We start from the raw sequence: 22,989 nt of genomic DNA, 5'->3' as shown, positions 1-22,989 counted from the left end.
GCAAACTTTGTGGCCATTGGCCAAGTTTGCGGTGACACCCCAAGACTCAGCAGGATGTAGGCACATTGTGGTGTACTTCTTTGTTGATACGCAGTGTTTGCCTTGCTATGTATACATTCATGAGGACTCATTGACAGAGGAGGTTACTTTACGCATGGCTCGCTCTGCTTGGGCTTGGGCTAGGCACTCACTGCAGTCACGCCTATCTAGAGGACGCTCAGATGCGGATTACTCCCTATCCAAGACAGCCTCGAAGATAGCCCGTCTTGCTGCGGCGGCAGCATATGTTCTCTCTCGCTCCCCATGAGGATCGTCTCCTGGAACGTGAAGGGCCTAGGTGGGCCCCAGTTTCAGCGACAGCGGGGCCAATTGCGTCAGGAGTTTCAGCGTTGCCTTGTGGGAGGAGAGATTGATCTCCTTATGCTTCAAGAGCACCATCTGTGTGAGACCCGACGATATGATACCTTTTGGTCAGCTGCTTTTGGACCTGGAGGCATCCAGGGTGGGGTATGTATGACTATTGCAGACTCATTGCAGCAGGCCATTGTGGACAGAGGGATTATTGTGCCAGGCAAGGCTCGGTGGATTACTATGCAGGTTCAGGATGGCCTTGTGGGCTTCCCGAACATCTCTGCGCCCAATGTGGCGAGTGCTCGTGCAGAGTTTTGGTCACAGATTGTAGAGTCTTTGCCGCAGGCCGATCATTGGTGTATAGGAGGGGACTTCAACATGTTGGAGGACCCTTCTGACAGGATTGGTGGCGGCCATGCTACTGTGCATGGAGTCGGGTTGGCAGCTTGGGAGAGGTTGTGTATGACTTTGAGGGTCTCGGATAGCAACACTCTGGTTTTGTGAGGCCCCTAGACAGTCTTGCCTTCTCTAGATTGGACCGCAGAGTGGGAGGAGTGAATCTATCATGGATAGATGGCTTCTACACTAGTGACCACTTCAGTGACTTGGGGGGATCAGTGGGCATCTTGGCAGGGACATCCTTCTCGGACCATGCACCAGTGATCCTCACAGTGGTAGACAGGCAGAGGAGTGGAAGCATGATGCTTCGCATCCATGAGAGGGTCTTGTTGGACTCAACACTCAGAGAGAGGGTAGAGGCTCTGTGGACAGAGGGCATGGACAACCAAGTTTCACCTGCAGACAGAGTGGCCTCAGGCCTAGCTAAGCTTAGCAAATTTTTTCTCCATGAGTCTCTGCTCGTCGGGCTGCAGCGAGAGAGGCGGAGCAGCATCTCAGACAAGGCATTGCTTCACTATAGAGGAGCAGAAGCAGCATCCAGACAGTCCATGGTTGGAGGAGCAGTTACAGCAGGCTCGACAGGAGCTTGCTAGCACAGATGAGAGGCGTCATGAGGTTGCCTTTCACCGACAGGCATCTCAGTGGACTCAGGTGTGGGTGACAGAGTGACTGGTGCCTTTTTTGAGACAGTGGGACCTTAGCACTCGCATGCCAAGGTCATTCAGTTGAGGAGGCCCAATGGGTCAGTTTCTTGTGATCCCGAGGATATGCGTGCAGTTGCTACTGACTTTTACCGTGAGTTACTGTCGGGTGAGCCTCAGTCAGAGCGGCAGGATGCATGCAGGGAGCAGGTTTGGGCACAGATGCCATGTCTTGTGACAGAGGAGATGTACCAGAGGCTTGAGATGCCACTTCAACTGTTAGGGCCCTCCCTTGTAGTAGCTGTCCAGGTGAGGATGGGTTGACTCCCAACTTTTTCTTGGAGTACTGGGACCTGCTTGGCCCAGATCTTTGTAGTGCTTTTTAGTACATTTTGCACACAGTAGTGATGCCTGACAGCATGAGTGAGGGCTTGATCTACCTCATTCCCAAGGAGGGTGGCTCCTTGGATGAGATTCGACAGTGGCGCCCCATCACCATCCTCAACTCACCCTACAAATATCTTGCCAAGGCTCTGAGTTTGAGGATTCAGCCACTTTTGGAGAGCCTTATACATGGGACTCAGACAGGTTTTGTCAAGGAACGCAGTATCCTTGACAACATCTTCACTTTCTGGGAGGCTTCTGCCCTGGCACGGCTCCGTAGTGAGGACCTTGTGATTCTTCTTCTTGATTTTGAGAAGGCATACGACAGAGTTGACTGGGACTTTCTAGAGGGCACTCTACGCAGGATGGGCTTCTCAGATGCTTGGATCATAGGGGTGTCATCTTTGTACAGACAGGTGTAAAGAAAGAGGATGCAAGAGAGCTACACAAGACAAGCACACACCACACAGAGATGGAAAGATTCTTCTTCTTCTCACAGAAAAGAGAGTACAAAATGACTAAGTGCTAAAACTGAAAAGTAGCACATATGTACATGCGGTCACTAAGTGTGAACTCGCTAGAAGCGTACTAGGCTGGCACTATAAGTGTAGTCCAGCTGTAGAATCACTGGCAGCTCCGTGTCGGTCACCTAACGCGCCAGTGAGTAAATACCGTAAGCGGCCAAGACCCGTAGTGTATGCCAGCTCAAGATGTAGAGCTCGACATCTCAACGCTCCCCCTCGAGCTCTGCATGTCGCAGAGTCCAAGCATAGTCCGGAAACGTCGAAGCTTCTTATCTCCGAGGGCCTTGGTAAAGATATCCGCTATTAGCTCCTCTGTGCTGACGTAGACCAAGTCGATGTCGCCCGCCAACACTCGCTCTCGAACGTTGTGGTAATGGACCTCTATGTGCTTGGTCCTGGCATGGAACACTGGGTTCCTAGCCAACTGCATGCTGCTGAGGTTGTCACAATGGATGAAAATCTGCTGGTCCACCTGCACTCCCAAGTCCTCAAGTAATGTGCGTAGCCAAGCTACCTCGCACGCCGCAACTGCTGCACCTCTGTACTCGGCCTCTATGCTCGATAAAGCAACCGTAGGCTGCTTTTTGCTGCTCCAAGTAACAGCAGCACTCCCAAAAGAGAACATGAAGCCACTCGTAGATCTCTTATCAACAATGATATCTGCCCAATCTGCATCTGTATACCCATACAATGCTAATGGCACATCTGCTGCATAGAACAATGCGTAGTTAAGAGTCCCTTGCACATACCGAAGTGTTATGTCATACTCCATCCAAATGTGGCTTCCTTGGAAGCTGCATGAACTGACTCTCCAAGCCTACTCTGTAGCTCAAGTCTGGCCTCGTGATAGTCAAGTAGATTAGACTACCCACAATCTTCCTGTACATCTTGACATCCTCAACAACATCACCCTTCTCTGCACTCAGCTTTGCATTCACATCCAAGGGAATAGAAATTGGCTTACAATCATCCATACCATACTTTGACAACATGTCCAAAGCATACTGTCTCTGTGATAGCTATACACCCTCTGGAGTCCTAATCACCTCAATGCCAAGAAAGTAGTGCAACTCGCCCAAATCTTTCATTTCAAACTCCTGTTTGAGAAGACCCTTCACATGGTCAATCTCCATAACATTATCACCCACAATAATAAGGTCATCTACATATATGGTAATGACCACAATCCCCACATCACTCTCACGTACATAGAGTGAATGATCAGCATGAGCTCTCCTAAAACCAATACTGACAAGATACTTGGCAATCCTGTCATACCATACTCTAGAGCCTTGCTTCAAACCATACAAAGCTTTGAGAAGCCTGCATACATAATCTGGGTAACCTGGATTGACATAACCAGGTGGTTGATCCATATACACTTCCTCTTGCAACTCACCATTCAAGAAGTCATTATTTACATCCATTTGATGCATAATCCATCCTCTAGATGCAGCCACTGCTATGACAGCTCTCACAGTCGTCATCTTTGCCACTGGAGCAAAGGTCTCCTCATAGTCTATGCCATACGTCTGTGCATAACCCTTTGCGACCAGCCTTGCGTTGTGACGCTCAATGTTACTATCAGCCTTATGCTTGGTTTTATACACCCATTTACAGCCAATAGCTTTCTTGCCACTTGGCAATGGCACCAACTCCCATGTGTCGTTTGCTTCCAATGCAGCAATCTCTTCATTCATTGCATCATCCCAATGTACATTTCCAACTGCATCCTCAAAACATGTGGGCTCCACATCCTGTATCACCTTAGCCATGTAGTCTTGGTGATGCGCTAGATACCCATCATAAGTCAATTTTTGAACTGGATTTCTGACTCTGTTAGATCTGCGCGGTCTTGGGTCACTCCTTTGCCCTCTAGCATCTTCTTGTACTTTCCTTACACCAGGTGTCCCGACAGCCAGGATTCCAAATTCCTCATCAAGACTTTGTTCAGAACCATCTGAATCCATGTCTACATGTGAAAAACCTGATGATGCATCAGCCATAAAGGGAGGTTCATCAACCTTTTCCTTTCCTTTTCGTGATACATTCCCTGTACCTGCTGGTGGAGTAACTTGCGTACGTAGTCTACCATTCCATGGCTTCTCAATAGAGCCATGAGAAGAGGACTCTTGTGGTCCAATCAAAACCTGTGGCCTCACATTTTGTACAACCACATTATCTTTTACATCAGCCCCAATAGTGCCATGTGCATTACTGTACCAGCTGCTCATCTCATCAAAGACTACATCTCTACTGACTCGTAATTCTCGTGTAGTAGGATTGTAGCACCTGTACCCCTTTTGTTCAAGGGAATATCCCACAAGAATACATTTCTCTGCTTTAGGATCCAATTTCCTACGCAACTCATCTGGTACATGCACGTAAGCTATGTAGCCAAACACTTTCAAGTGTGCCAAATCAGGCTTTGTACCCGTAAACTTTTCCTCAGGTGTTACATCATGCACCGCAGCTGTAGGTGTCTTGTTCATAATGTACACAGCTGTATTTACAGCTTCAGCCCAGAAATGATGAGGCATGTTCTTCTCATTCATCAATGCACGTGCAACCTCTGCAATGTGCCTGTTTTTCCTTTCTGCGACCCCATTCTGCTGTGGAGTATATCTGCATGTTAACTGCCTACGTATACCATGCATTCGCAGAAAATCTGAAAAATCATTGGAGAAGTACTCTCCCCCTCCATTTGATCTCAATGTCTTGATTTGCATATTTGTCTCCTTCTCAATCATGACTTTGAAGTCTTGAAAGTGACCAAACACTTCACTTTTGTTACGCATGAAGTAGACTCATACTTTCCTTGTATGGTCATCAATGAAAGAGACATAATACCTGCAACCATGTATACTTGCAGTATCGGTTGGACCCCAAACATCTGTGTGCACCACCTCAAGTGGCTTTTTACATACATTACGCTCATGTGGAAATGAGCCCTTTGACTGTTTTCCAAACTGGCATGCTGCACACACTTTATGCATACCATCCACCTTGAATTTGGGCAAACCTTTTACAATCTGTTTTGATTGCATGCTGCGCAATCTCTGCTCATTGACATGGCCAATGCGTTTGTGCCAAATGTCAACATCAGCCACAACACCTGTGCCCTGTGCAAATAATGCAGCTTTTACCTCAGGCATGTCTACATTCAGCGTAAACATTCTACCCACACATTTGCCCTCTGTGATCAACTTACAGCCATTCTGGAAATCTTCTACATAACAACCATTTGGATTGAAGCGAACCTGCAAACCCTGCTCAACCATTTGTCCAACAGAAACAAGATTCTTTGTAATGTTTGGGACATGAAGTACATCTGCTAAGTACTTTGATTTCCCACTCTTCGTATTTAGAGGTATGTCCCCTACATGAGCAATGGGGTGAGCTGTGTCATCTCTTGTCTGCACATAGCCTAACACATCTGGTTTGCGCATATCTCTAAACCACTCTCCACGAGACGTCATGTGATTAGAGGCACCTGAATCCACATACCAAACATCATCCTTGGTGGAATTATCTGCAGTCATTGTATTCATTACATGTTGCATAACAAACATGCGCTCGTTTTTGCTGTCATCTGTATCTCTGGTAGTAGATGCATAGTTGCCTTGTTCTCTCTTTCCACTTGCTTTTCCCTTTGGACAATCACGTGACATGTGACCTCTTTCACCACATGTCCAACATTCTCTGCTATCTGCAGTATGTTGCTGCCTGCTTGATCCTGCACCATGACCTCTTTGACTCCCCCTGCCTTGAGACTGGTTTTCCCTGCCACCTGTATTGTTTTGATTTGATTGACCTTCTTGAAATTGGCCCCTACAACCCCTTGGGCCTCGACCACGACCTCTACCTCTACCTCTGTTGGAGTTAGAATAGAAGGCCTGTTCAAAATTATTTCTGCCATGAGAAGAAGATGTGTCAAGGTTCTTCTCCTCAAGAATAAGCATAGAAATCAAATCTTGGAACACGGGGATGTCGTTTCTTGTATTCATGGAAGACCTGAAATGTACATACTCATCTCCTAGACCATCCAAGCATGCACGGACAATGTCATCGTCTTCCACTGAGACTTTAATAGATCCAAGAGCCTCGATGATACTCTTGATCTTCAAAGCATAATCATTGATGGAGAGGTTGTTCCTCTTAACCTGATTTAGCTCCGACTTTAGTTGAAGCTTCTTGGCCTTGGTGTTCACCTCGAACACTCTGCCTAAGTTTTTCCATGCAATGGTGGGGGTTTCAGCATCCTGTAGATAGCCCATCATGCCATCTGTGATGCTCATAGAAAGCCAATACATCACTTTGCTCTGGCCTTGTTGCCAGTCCCTCAAAGCTTTCCTTTGTTCTGCTGTAGCATTTGCCTCGGGAATCTCTGGTTCCTTTTCATTGTCTCCTTCTACATAGTCCCAATAACCTTTTCCTTTTAGGAAATTTGTTATTCTGAACTTCCATGCAGGGTAGTTATTTTTCTCAAGCTTCTCAGTGACAATCTGACTGAAACCGTCAGACATCTTGAAGCACTAAGACAAAATAGCTGCAATCTGCAAAAAACCTGCAAATCTTCTGAACATGCTATTGTGGTACCTGTAACGCTTTCTACACTCAACGAGTGTCCACAATCAAGCGTACATACAACCATTGTACTTGTACAGTAAATCTCTGTGTACTGCACTTTGGAGACCTGTTCAGAAACCTGTATGAAAAACCTCTGGTCGTGGATTGTGAACGAAGGGATTGTGATGCTCTTGCTCTCTTAGCCTCTCTTGCGTGCACCAGGCTCTGACACCATGTAAAGAAAGAGGATGCAAGAGAGATACACAAGACAAGCACACACCACACAGAGATGGAAAGCTTCTTCTTCTTCTCACAGAAAAGAGAGTACAAAATGACTAAGTGCTAAAACTGAAAAGTAGCACATATGTACAAGCTGTCACTAAGTGTGAACTCGCTAGAAGCGTACTAGGCTGGCACTATAAGTGTAGTCCAGCTGTAGAATCACTGGCAGAGATCCTCCGTGTCGGTCATCTAACGCGCCAGTGAGTAAATACCGTAAGCGGCCAAGACCCGTAGTGGATGCCAGCTCAAGATATAGAGCTCGACATCTCAACAACAGGCTCACAGTCAGGTGCTTTTGGCAGGAGGGAGAGGTGAGCGCTTCATGCTCACACGCTCGGTCAGACAGGATTGTCCTCTTGCCCCCTTTCTCTTTCTGTTCTATGCGGAGGAGATGAGTAGATTTTTGGTGTCTCAGCAGGTTGGTTTACGGGGCTTAGCACTCCCTATTCGGGGAGATGAGCTACTGGACGCTGAGTTTGCCGATGACTCAACCTTGTACTTAGATGGCCAGGAGGCCAATCTTCACAGATGTGAGCAAGCTTTGGAGACCTTCTGTTGTGCATCGGGCGCACTGATCAACTGGAGAAAGACAATGGCTTTCTCGGTTGGTAGTGCTCCTGTGCCAGATTGGATGCGAGGAGAGGGTTTCAGGTGGATTCCCCCAGGGACTGCAGTTTGGTACTTGGGTTGTCAGGTTGGTTTGGACTTGTCTCCCAAGCAGCAGATTGCTCCTCTTCTCCTATCCATCATGAGAAAGCTGTTACATTGGAGCTCAGCACGACTTTCGATGGCTGGTAGAGTAGTAGTTGCCTTGTTGGCGACTATGTGGTACATCACTTCCTGTTGGATCTTCTCGAGTTCTTGTATCAGCCAGGTAGGGAGGCTGATCAGGAACTTCCTTTGGTCAGGACATGACACTCAGATAGCCCGAGCCAAGGGGGCTTGGTCGGTCATCACGCTTCCTTGTTCTCAAGGAGGGCTTGGGATCACTGATCCAGCACAACAGAGCAGATCCCTTCTTGGGAAGTTCTTCTAGTTGAGGAGCCATGGAAGGAGTTCTTGCTGTAGAGGCTTCGTGCTAGGGTGCCTCAGTCAGGAGGCCCTTGGCAACCTTCGACCAGATGGAACTTTACAGAGTTGCGCCGAGTTGGTTTGAGCAGGAGACTGGAGGACCGCTTCGCTGTGAGTTTGCTTCGATCTTGGGAGCTCTTACGGCGTGGCCTAGAGCAGAGATAGCCGACGTGCACGGAGGAGCACCTACGACAACCCCTCGTCTAGAACCCCATGGTTAGCACTCAGAGAGGCCACTTGGTTGGGAGTCGGCCTCATGTTTCTTGGGGTCCCATGGCAGCAAGTCCAGTGCGCTCTCTAGGTGACTGGCTAGAGTTCACAGGTTTGTCAGAGGAGGTGCAGGGTTTCCAGCTATACAAGGCATGAGAGGGGTGCAGAGCATGTGTCAGGACATCTCAGAGTCAGTTCCAGCTGAGTGGCTCACGCCTCTTGAGCGAGTAGCACCCCAGTGGATGGGAGCCTTCACACGACTGGAGGTTCTCATTTCAGTCAGGGCCTGCTCAGAGATTGTCCCAGCCCTGTTCTTCGAGCTTCAGGGTGGGGGACGATTACAGCGAGTTGCAGTAGAGGCCCCGCAGGTAGCAGAGTGCTGTTTCCAGAGGATCCGAGTTGTGGGCATCTGTGGGAGGACTTGCGTCATAGACCCTGACCCAGCAGCTCTTGAGATTGGACACTGGAGGCTATGGGCTTGGGAGTGTTGTCCACTGGCACGAGTACAATGGAATCCTAGTTTATGGCTTATGACCTGTAGGACAGAGCGATGAAGACGGGAGCGCGCCCGATGCGCGATGAAGCAAGGGTGGCAGTGGCTAATAAGTCCGGGGTCAGGACACAAAGATTCTCTCACAAAAACTTGCGTGTGCTGCAAAAAGGAGAATCTTTCTGAGCTCTGATACCACTGTAACACGCTTGGACACTCCAAGTGAGAAGTCAATAGTAACACACGAATAGAAACTTCAAAAATCACCGAACTTTAAAAGAGAGAGAGAGTCGACACAGCCCGGCGTAGCTCAATGCCTAGAGGTATTGGCACCAAAGTCTGGCGCCCCTTTCGGCATTCTTGTATCATTAATCATTGCAAAATACAACTCCCCAGGGACCTCTACTCTCAGACTCTGCGTACAAATGCTATGCAGAGCGAGGTCCGAAGGGCTCTTATAATCAGTACAAGGGATGCGCAAAAGCGATACCATGAAAAACTTCAAATCCAAAAGAATCTCAAGCCCAAAAGCTAGCGCTCTGAACAGCCAGCGTAATTCACAAAAAATCCATACGCTACCATGTCAGCAGTTAGAGAAATTCACGGGTTGTCCGTACAGTACTGCCATGTCAGCATCTTTGCGATCTTTTTTTTTTAATTGTCTCTACGTGTCCCCAAGGGCCCCATCGGATGGGTACGTCTATCAGTTTCCGGGTGGACATGCCACATCATCATTTTGTGATAGAAATACCGTCAAAGAAATCCTTGCAATCCTTAAGTTTCAGAGCCAAGTCATAGACTATCAGTCATGGTGTATTTCCAAGTCAATCATGGTGTATTTCCAAGAAGGCTAAAGCTCAGAACAATCTCAAACTTGTGTAATCTAGCCATAATCAGTACTTGATAAATGACTTAATCAAAGCAAACTGCAAGAGCTCATTCCAAGGGGCCAAACCTGGTGCTAAGGCCCCTGTCACACTGGGACGGCCAAAAGCAACCCAAGCTGAGATGGCGCGCCGCTATTCGCTAAGGGAAAAAAGCAAAGTTGGCCGCGAGAAGTTGTCAGAGGGGCGGCCTCACTTGCCCGGCCATCTTCTCAAAACGATGGCCAATTGAAAAAGTGAAGGCAGGAATGCGCGCGAATGGCTTTGAGCACTGTCCGTCAGCAGTGAATCGCTCACACTCTACCACTTGGCCAACTCCTACTTGGTGCTTCAACTGGCCAACATTTTAGATTTAAACCAATGTGACACAAACAAGATGCCCGTCCCTGCAAAATTCCTATGGACGCTCGTCCCAATGTGACAGGGGCTGAAGTAAGAGAAGGGGCATAACCTGTCATGGTTGTTGGTCGGGGGGGGGGGAAACCTTTCCCAGCCGGAATCTGCCCCATAAACCGTCAAATACTCGACAACTCAACACACGAAAGCAACCTCTATACTCTGCGCCAACAGTCATTTGCCACCTCAGCGCAACGAATGAATTTCAACGAATGAATTTCAACAGCCTCTGTACTCTGCGCCAACCACCATTTGCCACCTCAGAGCGCGTAATACTCATTGATGACTATCACTTGCAGGTACACTATCAACATACACTGCCCCCCTCCCAACAACCATGATGGCCGGGAAAGGACCTGCACTATCCTTTCCCTCGTAAAACGTGCTCCGTCATGGCTCCCGGCCTCCGTCAGTCACCATGCGACCGCCCGTTTCATGAGGAAAGGACACTACAGGTCCTTTCCCTACACCGTCAAGGTCGGGGGGTGGGGGGCAGATTCCCTACACCATCTTCCCATAGGGTACCACAACCAATAGCAGTCAATATACGAAAAAGCCACGCATGGTCAGAAACCATTATAGAAAAGGAAGGCAACATAATTAGCATGCAACCCAAGTTGAGGTATAGCCAGTTTGATCAATCTTATAAGAGTGAGTCACCATGTGATGCTGATGAGAGATCATATATGAAGCAGAATATTATCCGGTCAAAAATCATCCGCACTAGTCATAATGATACCAAGATTTCAACCATATCAAATGTCGAAAAAAGTTTTATACAATTATCCCCAATAAGTCAAATAAAAGATTGAGTCTTGCAGTCAGCACCTTGTAGAGGCACAATCAAATCACAATAATTCATAGATTCAATGCAACAATACAAGCCTCATAAGCTGAAAAGCTGTGTGATGTGTGACTAGTGAGTGAAACAAATTTTATGTGGGTACGACAAACAATCCTAAGTGAGTGAGAACCAAGGGAAGGCTCACTCAACAATTTATAAGGTGCCAGTCTGGTAGAGGTTAGTCAGAAATCTCCTCTCGAGGTCTCTGGCTTCGCTCCTGGTATGGATTCTCTCATCACGAAAAAGTGCCTTGATGTGATGTTTACAGTTCAACAAGGCAACGTTTTGTCATATTGTTTGACCCAAGTGATCACGTCATTTTCCACTCGTCGGTCTCCAAAAGGTCACCCATGTCACCGAGTGCATTTGTCCAAGGTAATGAAACCCCATAATCTGCTTTAATGGGGAGGATAGGTAGGACAATAGGAGGTTCCACTTCATATAAGCTCTAAGATCCATAAGTTGTTGTAAGCCTGCTATCTTCACCAAAAGAGTTTTATCAACGTGGAGAGAACCCCAAAATGAAAACCACTACCGCATCTTACTGCATATAGCAGCTAGGATAATCCCATTCATTATCTTTGAGAAACTTTTCTAGTTAGAAAAAGGCTTACATGAAACCTATTAAAATATCTACATGCACATTGCACACGTTGTATAAAACCACCTCAAGGGAAATAAAGAAGGCACAAAACCTACTAAGAATCAAAACACACAAAATTCACGTTGACAACAGAAACCTGTAGCTATTACATGGGCTTTTGGCAAGAACAAACTGGCGAGTAACACGCTGCGTAACAGGGAGCTAACACAGTTGAAGAGCAATCACACTCTGCATCACACCAAAAGCCGCAACACACCAAAATTGAAATCAGTACCTTAATAGCAAGCACAAAATCCTTGGTATTACAAAAGACGTACAGAAGAACAGGGTGACCAAGGGCCATCATTTGGCAAACTCAAGATTTTGTATAAAGAAAGCAAAATTTGAATCATACACTAGTTGAAATGCACAGCTACCTATACTTTTAAAAAAACCATATTTAAATACTCATTGTAAGTTTGAAAGCAAGCACTACATTTATCAAAGACGAAGTGCTGAATATGTGTTTTATTATGAATCTTAATCCACAAACTTCTCAAGGTATACAATCTTGAAAGATGGTTCTAGCCACTCTCTAGCTCTTGGGGAACGAAAGGCCACCTGTGTCAAATGGAGTATCGTATGCCACATCAATATGCTGCTTCAACCAATCCCCTTCATCTCTAGGCAAGCACATTGGCCCAATGACGATGTCATAATGATGACGATGGGCTGTTCCTTTGAAATTCCCCTTGCAGAAGTCTTGCCATGGCATTATTTCCTTTTTTGTGTCTGGAAATCACAGAACAGCTAAAGTACAGGTCTCTCTTGAAGGAGGTTTGAATCCATTCAATACAGAGACATCAACACACTGATAGAATAAACAATACACATTGCTGCGTGCGTGTGCATCGGATGCTCGTAAGAATGGCGTACCGAATTCAACAAATAGAACGCTGCATCTCTGCTGAACTCATTTCAACGACGGGGTGGATCAATGCCTCGCATCTTAAATTGAGAAAGTGAGGAAGACCGTGTGCCATGATACAGTAAAACTTTTCCTGATTGACTATTTCGTGGATTAAAGAGCATTTCTTGTGTGTCTCCTACTCGATCATTTGACACAAACTGCCATGACCTGTCCTTTAGTGTGCGGTACCTACCATTGTCACCACGAGGTGGCACCGAGAATGAGGGCAAGGGGATTTGAATACATCTCTCATCCACGTTGTCAAAATGTTGCTCAGCAAAGATTTCCTCACTATCTTCACCTCTTTCAAGACCTCTATCAAAAACCCTTTCGCAATCAGCCCCACCACCATTGCTGGACCTGACGATGCCACCTTTTCTTTATTGCCTTGAAATGTGTGCAAATGCCTCATCCTGCATTTCATCATCATGAAAATCTTCACCAACAGTCATATCAACATGCCCAAAAAAGTTCTGCAATGGGGTATCTTCCACATCAGATGTGTCTTGGATATCTCGCAAAATGTTAAAAGCCACCATTGCCTTGCCTTCTTGCACAGTGTAATTGATTCCCAAAAAAGACTTGTCTAAAGCATCCAGATTAGCAGAAATCGTGTTCAGCAAGGACGTAGAGAAAAACTGAGCGAGGAAAGCAAGAATCTGATTAGCATCCTTACTAAAAGGCTCTTTGTCCTCTGATGCAAGCACATCAATGTCTTCTTCAGAGGCACCAAAATGAGCCGCTTGTTGGAGGTAAATCGAATGCCAACTCAACATATTTTGGAGCAAAGTACTTTGAAAGTTCCCTTATCCTATCCTCTCGCTCAAAAGGAGGCAATGATTTCATCTGTTCTTCCTTATTTTGATGACACAGCCTTCGATTATGCTGAAGAATCTCATGAGCAGGTACAACAGTTGATGCAAACGACTTGGAAACATCCAACCTGCAGAAAAAGCACGCGCAAATCCAACAATCTTAAGTAAACAACCATGTTGAAGAACATACTATTGACAGACATAAACATGTACATAACATACATGTTGTAAAGTGACAAGACCACATCAAATAAACCAAGATTAATGCCAAAGATTCAAAAAACCCTAGCAGATTCTTAGCAGAAATTAAGCACGTGCATAACAAACATGTCATAAAGTAGCGGCAAGACCGCATGAAATAAAAGAAGATAAAGAGACAAAAGTACCTTTGGCTGCAACATTTGAATCCTCCGGGACGAGAAGAAGCCTTATGAACGACAAACATAGAGCCATAAGGTTGGATGGAGGGGTTAGCATCATGCCAGACGCTCAAGTTTTCCATCATGTTTGAACCTTGGCATTGATTCATTATCATTGTGAGAAGGAGATGTGGTTGTCTACAGCAATATCAAGCTCTAGCTCTGGCAATAGTGGGACAAAACTCTCTGGATAGTGGGACAAAACTCTCTGCAGCAAGCATGACAAGATAGGCCAACAACACATATTAATAGCAATGAATGACTCCCTCAGCCCAATGAGCCTTAGAAGGCACTTAAAAAAATCCAATACATACAAGAACTTTATAAAATCACGAGGCCTACATTTGAAGGTGAAAATTGCTCCCCACAAAGCAAAAAGCACAAGCCCCAAAAAAAATCACAAGCTTGTTGCCTGGTCCAGTTTCAGATTCCCAAGAGTTTTATTTTATGGCTCACTTCTTTCTATGAGCCTTGAGGCTTTGAGAAGTTCCAAGACTCAAGAGGAAGAGTGCTTTATTAAATAAAGAGATACTTTGAAGGGGAAGGGGCGGTTGTTCCCCACAAAGATTGAATTTCTTAACTTGTCGTCTTTAGACAAATATCCTACTTCTGTCAGGCTAGCTGTAAAGTTGTCATCTCTCTCTTTCTCTCTCTCCCTCTCCACAGATTCGACCTGAAACCCTACTGCCATGGGTTGCTCTCTCTGCATATCTCTCTTTTCCTTTCTCATGCAAGCTCATGTCTGGATTGTTAAGACTCAAAACCAATTATGTTGTTTGACAAAATCACGTACGAAGTAGCTATTCTCAGTATCTCAATCGACCCTCACAATTTTAAGACCCTCCAAATACAAGCAGTTCAATATGGTGTTAGGTTGGCACTCAGGAGATTCTATGGCTGGAGTGCATGTTGGTGACAGGTGATGTAGGGGTGCTCTACAAAGCACTGTACTGGCTGCATGCTTGGAAAGGTCAGTGTGATTTGGAGATTGTGATGTTCATGAATGAATCTCTCGCAAGCCCCTATGAGATCTGGGCGTTGGTGGGATACATTGCAGGGAGATGAAGGTGCAAAGAAGGCGTTTCTCTACAATTTTTGAAGATCAACATCAGTGGCTTTTAAGAGATTAAAGCCACGCCTTAAAGGTCAACAAAAACAACCTAGCATCAGTGGGCCCTCTCTCTCTCTCTCTCTATCTATCTCTCTCTCTCTCTCTCTCTCTCTCGGCCAACACAAACAAACAAACACCTGGACAGTGGAGGGTGTCGGTGATGGTGATGACAGAAATGTTGAAGATGGATGCTCTGCCAATCTGGTCTCTTGGTCTAGGTTTACCAGTGTAGATGATACCATGTGCGATCCATTGGCAATCCCAAAGGCAACGATGTTGTGTTTGGTTGCCACAATAGGCGCCGTCACATATGGACAACTACACTCTACATGCAATACTTTTATTCCGTTGCTGACATCGTGAACTCACTGCCCTTGTCGGTCTTGCGCTAGAGCCAATAAGGCCTACATCGCAAGACATGTAGCCGGATAAGCAGCTGTAATGAGGAGTCCAACATGAAATGCTATGGATGTGTCTGCTTTGAGGGGAGTAGGGGGTGGAGAAGTAATAGAGGGGTCGGTGATGGCGGCAGCGGGGTGAGGTGCATGTGAGGAGATGGCAAGCTGGGGCTCAGCACATTGGTATGTCAAGATGCCTGTGAGCATGGCAAGCTGCTAGAAGATAAAAAAGATGGGTGGTAAGGGGTTTTGGCGCGGGCGGGGGGGGGGGGGGGGCTTCAAGCTCTCTCTCTCTCTTTGACCCGACTGTACGCATCCATTCTTGAACAAAAATTGAGTAGATGGGCAGAGAATGAGGGCATAAGGGCAACAGGACAAGCTGGATTCAGAAGGGGTTATTCCACTTTAGATCGTATTCTTACGCTCAGATCCTTATTGAGGAAGGAAGAGAAAACGAGAGAAGGATGTATTGTTGCTTTGTGGATTTTCGGAAAGCTTTTGATACGGTACCAAGGGCCAGATTGACGCGCAGGATGCAAGAGTTAGGGGTCCCCAAAGAGATTATTTGGGGGATCATGGCCTTATACGGGTCAGTAACTGGTTATGTACGTACTCCAGAAGGGGATTCCGACATTGTTCACTCCACCGTTGGAGTAAAGCAGGGATGCCCAGTGTCCCCTACTCTATTTGGTATGTACATAGATGAGGTATCAGATTACATTGATAGAGAAGGTGACAGAGGTGCTCAACTTGCAGGGTCATGGATCCCTTTGTTGTTGTATGTAGATGATATTGTATTGATAGAAGAATCACCAAATGGAATGCAGAGGCAGCTAGATTCATTACATAAATTCGCGGAGGACAGTGGACTGTCGGTAAACTTGGGTAAAACCAAAGTTATGGTGTTTAACACTACACCGCAGTGGGTTAGGAGATCGGCACCTACATTTGCATATGGCCAGGATACAGTAGAGTACACAGATGCATACACATACCTTGGGGTGGTATTTGCAGGACCGAAGTTTACTCTTAAGAAAGCAGTGGATGCTAGATTATCCAGAGCCTCTACAGCCCTGGGAGGGTTGGAGAGGATGTGTTCACAAGTGCAGTTTTAGGAACCACGAACAAAACTTTGGCTCTTTGATACTGTGGTGGCTTCGGCTATGCTTTATGGGGTCCAGATTTGGGGACCATCTGTGGATCAAGATAATTGGAAGTCAATGGAGAGACCTTTGGTATCTATGATTTCCCGAATGATTAGAGCCAAGGCCTCCGTGCCACACGCGATTACCCGAGTGGAACTAGCGGCCCCTCCGATAGAAATTGAAGCTCTTACCAGATCAGTGTCCTTTATACATGGTTTGTGGGATACAAATAATGGCCGATATACTAGACTGGCCCTCGAATCCTCTCAACAATTGGCAATGAAAGAGGATACATCATGCTGGTATGCGCAACTGTCCTCATGGTTTCAGAGACACGGGTTCAATATGAAAAGATTACCGCCCTTCCAATACTCTCTTGAGGCTCCATCACTGGCAATTACACGAACGGAGATTAATAAAATCATCCGAAGAGGACATGGGTAGACCCTACACAAGAATTGGGCACGAAGATGGCCGACTACAAAGAAAACTTCCTTTTTTTTTTCTCTGAGAAAAAGATCCTTCTATTAGTTAATGAAAACTGCCCATAGGGCTACATCCACCTCTGCAAGAGAGGGCTACAACAAGCATGATGGGGAGACTCTCCCAATGAAAAAATAGCATATATACAATGAGGCTAAATCAAGAGATGGGAGGAGGGAAGAGCCACACAGGTGGACAGTAGTGCCATCTGAGCACCCCCTAGACTATGGTGTAGAAGGGCCCAGGGCGCCAGAGTCGAAGGAAAGCCTCGCGGCGCTCCCGCATGCGGTCGGAGCTACCCTGTAGTCCCTCAAGCTGTCCTCTGAGAGTATGGATCAGCTCTAGCCAAAAGTCACGAACAGTCTCTGCTGGTGGCACAAGGCGAGCCTCAAAGATGCGGAAACAGCGGGCCCGCCAGATGAACCAAAGTGTCAGGCCACTGATGAGCTCCCAACACTCCTCTCTCTCACTGCACCACTCCTGTGGAGTAAGCTCTGTAGCAGGCTGGTTGCCCCCCGTGGATCACTATCATCCTGCTGGTGGAAGATAGCTCAAACTAAAGTGCCGGGCCCGTGAGGGTGGACCAAGCCGCTGCCCCCCAAGTGTATTGTCGAGCCGTGGAGAGGGCAGGCATCAGCCAAAGAACTCGTAGCCACACCTGCTGGGCCGAGGGACAGTCCCAAAGACAATGACGCTGACTCTCCACCAACTGGTCACAGGCTGCACATGCGGCCGAGAGACCACTATGCACAAGCCAGCTCCCTACTGCTGTGGCTCTGTGTGCAACCAGCCACCATTGAAACAGAGTGACGTGCCTCGGCTGTCTGGAGTCCCACAGCCTCTGCCAAAAGGCTGCCAAGAACTCGACTGTGAGGCCCTTCTCTTGCCAATGACGTGCTGCAACGGGGCGGGCCTCTCTCTGTGCTGCAAGTATATGACGTCCAAGCCGAACAGTGTACTGAAAGAAGGGGACTCTTGGGCGGTCTGCAGAAGAGAAGGGGTCCCTCCATAGCCACTCACCAGGATCCCACTGTACTCGTGTCAGTGGACAACACTCCCAAGCCCATAGCCTCCAGTGTCCAGTCTCAAGAGCTGCTGGGTCAGGGTCTATGACGCAAGTCCTCCCACAGATGCCCACAACTCGGATCCTCTGGAAACAGCACTCTGCTACCTGCGGGGCCTCTACTGCAACTCGCTGTAATCGTCCCCCACCCTGAAGCTCGAAGAACAGGGCTGGGACAGTCTCTGAGCAGGCCCTGACTAAAATGAGAACCTCCAGTCGTGTGAAGGCTCCCATCCACTGGGGTGCTACTCGCTCGAGAGGCGTGAGGCACCCCTCTCATGCCCTGTATAGCTGGAAACCCTGCACCTCCTCTGACAAACCTGTGAACTCTAGCCAATCACCTAGAGAGCGCGTTGGACCTGCTGCCATGGGACCCCAAGAAACATGAGGCCGACTCCCAACCAAGTGGCCTCTCTGAGTGCTAACCATGGGGTTCCAGACGAGGGGCTGCCGTAGGCGCTCCTCCGTGCACGTCGGCTGTCTCTGCTCTAGGCCACGCCGTAAGAGCTCCCAAGATCGAAGCAAACTCACAGCGAAGCGGTCCTCCAGTCTCCTGCTCAAACCAACTCGGCGCAACTCTGTAAAGTTACATCTGGTCGAAGGTTGCCAAGGGCCTCCTGACTGAGGCACCCTGGCACGAAGCCTCTGTAGCAAGAACTCCTTCCAAGGCTCCTCGCCTAGAAGAAGTCCTCTGACGACGAACTTTTCAACAAGGGCTCTGCTCTGCTATTCTGGATCAATGATCCCAAGCCCTCCCTGAGAACAAGGAAGTGTGATGACCGACCAAGCCACCTTGGCTCGGGCAATCTGAATGTCACGACCTGACCAAAGGATGTTCCTGATCAGCCTCTCTACCTGGGTGATACAAGAACTCGAGAAGATCCAGCAATAAGTGATGTACCACATAGTCGCCAACAACACCTGGTTGGCAACTACTACTCTACCAGCCAGTGAAAGTCGTGCTGAGCTCCAATGTAACAGCTTTCTCCTGATGGACAGGAGAAGAGGAGCAATTTGTTGCTCGGGGGACAAGTCCAAACCAACCTGACAACCCAAGTACCGAGCTGCAGTCCTTGGGGGAATCCACCTGAAACCCTCTCCTGGCATCCAATCTAGCACAGGAGCACTGCCAACCGAGAAAGCCACTGTCTTTCTCCAGTTGATCAGTGCACCCGATGCACAGCAGAAGGTCTCCAAAGCCTGCTCACATCTGTGTAGATTGGCCCCTCTAAGTACAAGGCTGAGTCGTCGGCAAACTCAGCGTCCAGAAGCTCATCTCCCCGTATAGGAAGTGCTAAGCCCCTCAGACCAACCTGCTATGACACCAAAAATCTGCTCATCGCCTCCGCATAGAACAGAAAGAGAAAGGGGGCAAGAGGACAACCCTGTCTGACCGATCGTGTGAGCATGAAGCGCTCACCTCTACCTCCTGCCAAAAGCACCTGACTGTGAGCCTCTTTGTACAAAGCTGACACCCCTCTGAGCCAAGCATCTGAGAAGCCCATCCTGCGTAGAGTGCCCTCTAGAAAGTCCCAGTCAAATCTGTCGTATGCCTTCTCAAAATCGAGAAGAAGAATCACAAGGTCCTCCCCACGGAGCCGTTGTCGAGAAATTTGCAGTCTTGCCAGGAAAGCACCGGGCTTATGGCTGTGAGAGTTTGTGAGAGAACTTGACAAAAACTATATGAAGGAGTTAAACCATAGATGCCATGAAGACTAGGGTTTGGAAAGAAGTACAATCAAAGAAGCCCACCCATTCTCTCTTGCACTCACACGCACAAAGAAAGAACACAAAAGAAAATGTCAAAATAACACAAAGATGAAAACATCAAGGCTATGGTTATATCGTATCATGGGTAATATGAAAGGGTTAACAGATGAGTTAATGGCATTCAATCTTGGCTGCCCAAATAGGCTACGAATTGTTCTTTGGAATTGTAGTTTTGTGCTTACCATAATATATATATTTTGTCTAGTGATTGGGATTAATTGTGTGTACAAATCCTCTTCGTTCATAGCAAGATAACTACGCTTACGTCAAAAGAAAAGTTATAGTCTATGAGAGGTAGTATGATGGGATCCGGTGATAGAAGTATTTCATTGAGCCTTTCTGGGCCAAAGAGAAACACTATACGTTGTTGAAAGTGTATTTTACGGCTAATCCATACGTTAATTCTAATAGATCGTACAGAGTGAAAGCGATAGAAATTATCATCATGTGGGTTATTCATCTAGGATAGTATGTGAGAAATGTAGATATGAGAGAAGTGAAGAGATGAGAAGTTTCCCTCCCAAGCCCTATTCTTGCCCGTAAGCAATAAGGATACAGCGGGGAGAGATGTACCTGTAGCAAAGAGAACCTAGAGAGGATGAATTACTAAGAATGAGAGAGATAGGTTTGGTTAAGGAGATGAGATTAGATACATATATATATGTTGGATTAGAGATGAAAATGAAAACAACAAGAAATCAAGAAAACATCAATGTAGAACACATCTTACTTGAAACCCTTCGGCACCATTATTGATGGGAGAGAGAAGTAGAGGGGAGAATTCAACGTTGATTGATACGCCAAGTACAACACCTTCTTTGATTAGAGTTGATCCTCCAAGGATGGCGTACAAGAATGGCTAGTTTTCCTCTAGGAGAAAGTGTAGGCTTGGGCTTATGTTAATGGGGCTAAGTACAATTAGGCATTACTACTCACTCCCTCACGAATTCCTCACATCAATGGCTTGAATGCTTGAGTTTCTTCCAAGGAAGAAGAGGTCCCCTTTTATAGGTGAAGGGAACCCACAAGGGTTTACACAAGAAGAGAGGCGCCAGTGTGAACACGAATTGGAAAAGTTGGAAATGAGCTGTCCCTGCATGATGTGGGCAGGGACTGGGGTTCAGTATTTTGATCATATCTCCTCAACCGTAGCTCCAAATAAAAAAATAAAAATATAGGCAGAAACTTCAGCTCATTAGCTACGATTTTCATTTTAAAATCATTCTCCAATTCGGATTGGAACCTTGTGTAAAAAATTCATCAAAATAGGGTCCATTTATGGCAGCAAAAGTCGTCATGTGGTCTCCTTAGCCTTGACTTTCATTTAATTCCCAAGGACACCTCATGCCATATGAAAGCATGACATTTCTCCTTGACAAAGTTTTGTAACCATGCTTGCAATAATGCATTAAAATAAGTGTATCTTTGAAATCATGCCACCTAGTGTCCCACTAGGATTTGATTCTCTCCTAGTAGCTATTTAAAAAGAAATATAAGAAAAGTATAAAAAATACATAGAATATATATATATTGGAGTTTACCCTAGATATAGGATCTAGCTAGGGTGTGAGATGATAATGAAATAGTAGAAATAAAGAATCAATGCTTTTTGCCCCAAGTTAAAGAGGCGGAGCTATTGACACTTTTCCCATAGTATTTTTTGATGGTAAAGTAAGAATACATTACCCTTGAGATAAATAATAAGATGAAATAGAAAGCTTATTTTTATACTTACATATGCATATGTACATTATAGGAAATATAATTATGTATCTAAAAAGTTACAAGATATCTCTTGTAGCATGTGTTCCCACTATGTACATGTCACAGCACGACATCCACCCCCTCTAAACCTGCACATCCTCCGGTATGTGCCAAATTATTTCTTTGTAAGATCAACCCTCTTGTACATCTTCCTTGCTTTCATCTTCACTGGATGATTCCAGAGCTTCATTTTCACTTTGATCTTCACCTGTGTTTTGCTCTTCTTCCTCATCAGCATTTTCTGGATCATTGTCTCCTCTTCTCTTAAACATTTTGATCCTTTTTCCTGCAATGGGAATCTTTACTTCTGTTCCATCTAGTTCAGACAAGTTGTAAGTAGCATTTTCATGCACATGTTTTACAACATATGGTCCAAACCATCTTTTTGAAAACTTACGCATGACTGTGTGTTGGTTATCAAGGCTACTATCATACACTAAAACCCAGTCACCTTTGTCAATTGCTTTGCTCCTGAGCCGATGTCGCTTATCAAAGTAGTCCTTGTTTTTCAATCTTGCATTTTTGAGTCGTTCTTTTGCAGCCTCAATGTCTCCAGGTCTTCTCTCTAGTTGTCTTATGCGCAATGCAAGGAGATCTTCCCTGCTAAGCCCCTCTTGCCAAGGTAGTACATTCCATGTGGAAATTGTATCTTCAATCGGCATCACTGGCTTTTGACCATACATTAGCTCCGCAGGCATGTAGCCAGTTACTGAGCTATGTGTTGTACGATCAGCCCATAAAGCGTATGGTAACAGTTTTGGCCACTCACCAACTCTTCCTTCGCAAGCCTTGGCCAAAGCTTTGATGATAGGAGGGTGCCCTCTTTCACTCTTTCCATTGCCTTCAGGGTTGTAAGCTGTAGTAAGAGAAAGCTTGATTCCTAATCTAGAAAAGAACTCCCTTGCTTCTTCGGCATCCAGTTCACCTTTGTCTGCAGTGATCTTTCCCACACAACCATAACAGCAAATCACCTCATCAAGAAGGAATTTGCACACAGCTTCTGTGGTTTTAGCTCTTAATGCTCTTCCTTCAACCTGATTAGTTAGGTCCTCTCGTGCAAGAACCAAGTACCTCATCTGCCAGAGTCCTAAAGGCATTGTGACTAGATCCACAACCCATTTATAGTGCATGGCTAGTGGATATGTAGGGTGCAATCCATCACGATGTCGAACATTTGAATACATTTGACAAGTTACACATGACTCTACAAACTGAGATACATCTTTATACATACCCTTCCACCATTATTTTTCTTTCAACTTGGAGAAGGTTGCCCACACACCCCTGTGTCCAGCCCATAGACGCTCATGAAACTCTTGCATGAGCTTTACTTGAGTCTCTTTTTTACATATAACCCGTTGTGGTGTAGCACCCTTTTGCTTAGGATGCTTCCACAAGTAACCATCCCTTAAAAAGTACCCAT

At 46.3% G+C, this 22,989-nt stretch overlaps 1 protein-coding gene across 2 annotated transcripts; it reads right to left on the bottom strand.

Moving 5' to 3' along the window:
- Nucleotides 1–12,122: 12,122 nt before the first annotated feature.
- Nucleotides 12,123–14,963, bottom strand: LOC147423609 (uncharacterized). Of its 2 annotated transcripts, XM_086501596.1 has the most exons (3): nt 14,175–14,963; nt 13,800–14,040; nt 12,123–13,541 (listed from the first exon to the last, which is right to left on the bottom strand). In XM_086501596.1, the coding sequence occupies exon 3, from the start codon at nt 13,372–13,374 to the stop codon at nt 12,979–12,981; it is 396 nt and encodes a 131-aa protein (XP_086357722.1). In that variant the 5' UTR covers nt 13,375–13,541; nt 13,800–14,040; nt 14,175–14,963; the 3' UTR covers nt 12,123–12,978. The 2 variants fall into 2 exon arrangements, with proteins under 2 accessions (XP_086357722.1, XP_086357721.1); XM_086501595.1 differs by having other exon boundaries at nt 13,800–14,963.
- Nucleotides 14,964–22,989: the final 8,026 nt, after the last annotated feature.

This window comes from Adiantum capillus-veneris, chromosome 26 (assembly GCF_014529385.1).
Source record: "Adiantum capillus-veneris isolate H3 chromosome 26, ASM1452938v2, whole genome shotgun sequence".
Lineage (NCBI taxonomy): Eukaryota > Viridiplantae > Streptophyta > Polypodiopsida > Polypodiales > Pteridaceae > Adiantum > Adiantum capillus-veneris.
The sequence above is the reverse complement of the archived record's forward strand: the minus strand, read 5'-3'. Positions and strand labels throughout refer to the sequence as shown.

What these genes read in the sequence shown, in the direction of transcription:
- LOC147423609 (XM_086501595.1), bottom strand. Translation starts at nt 13,374, where the DNA reads ATGTTGAGTTGGCATTCGATTTACCTCCAACAAGCGGCTCATTTTGGT.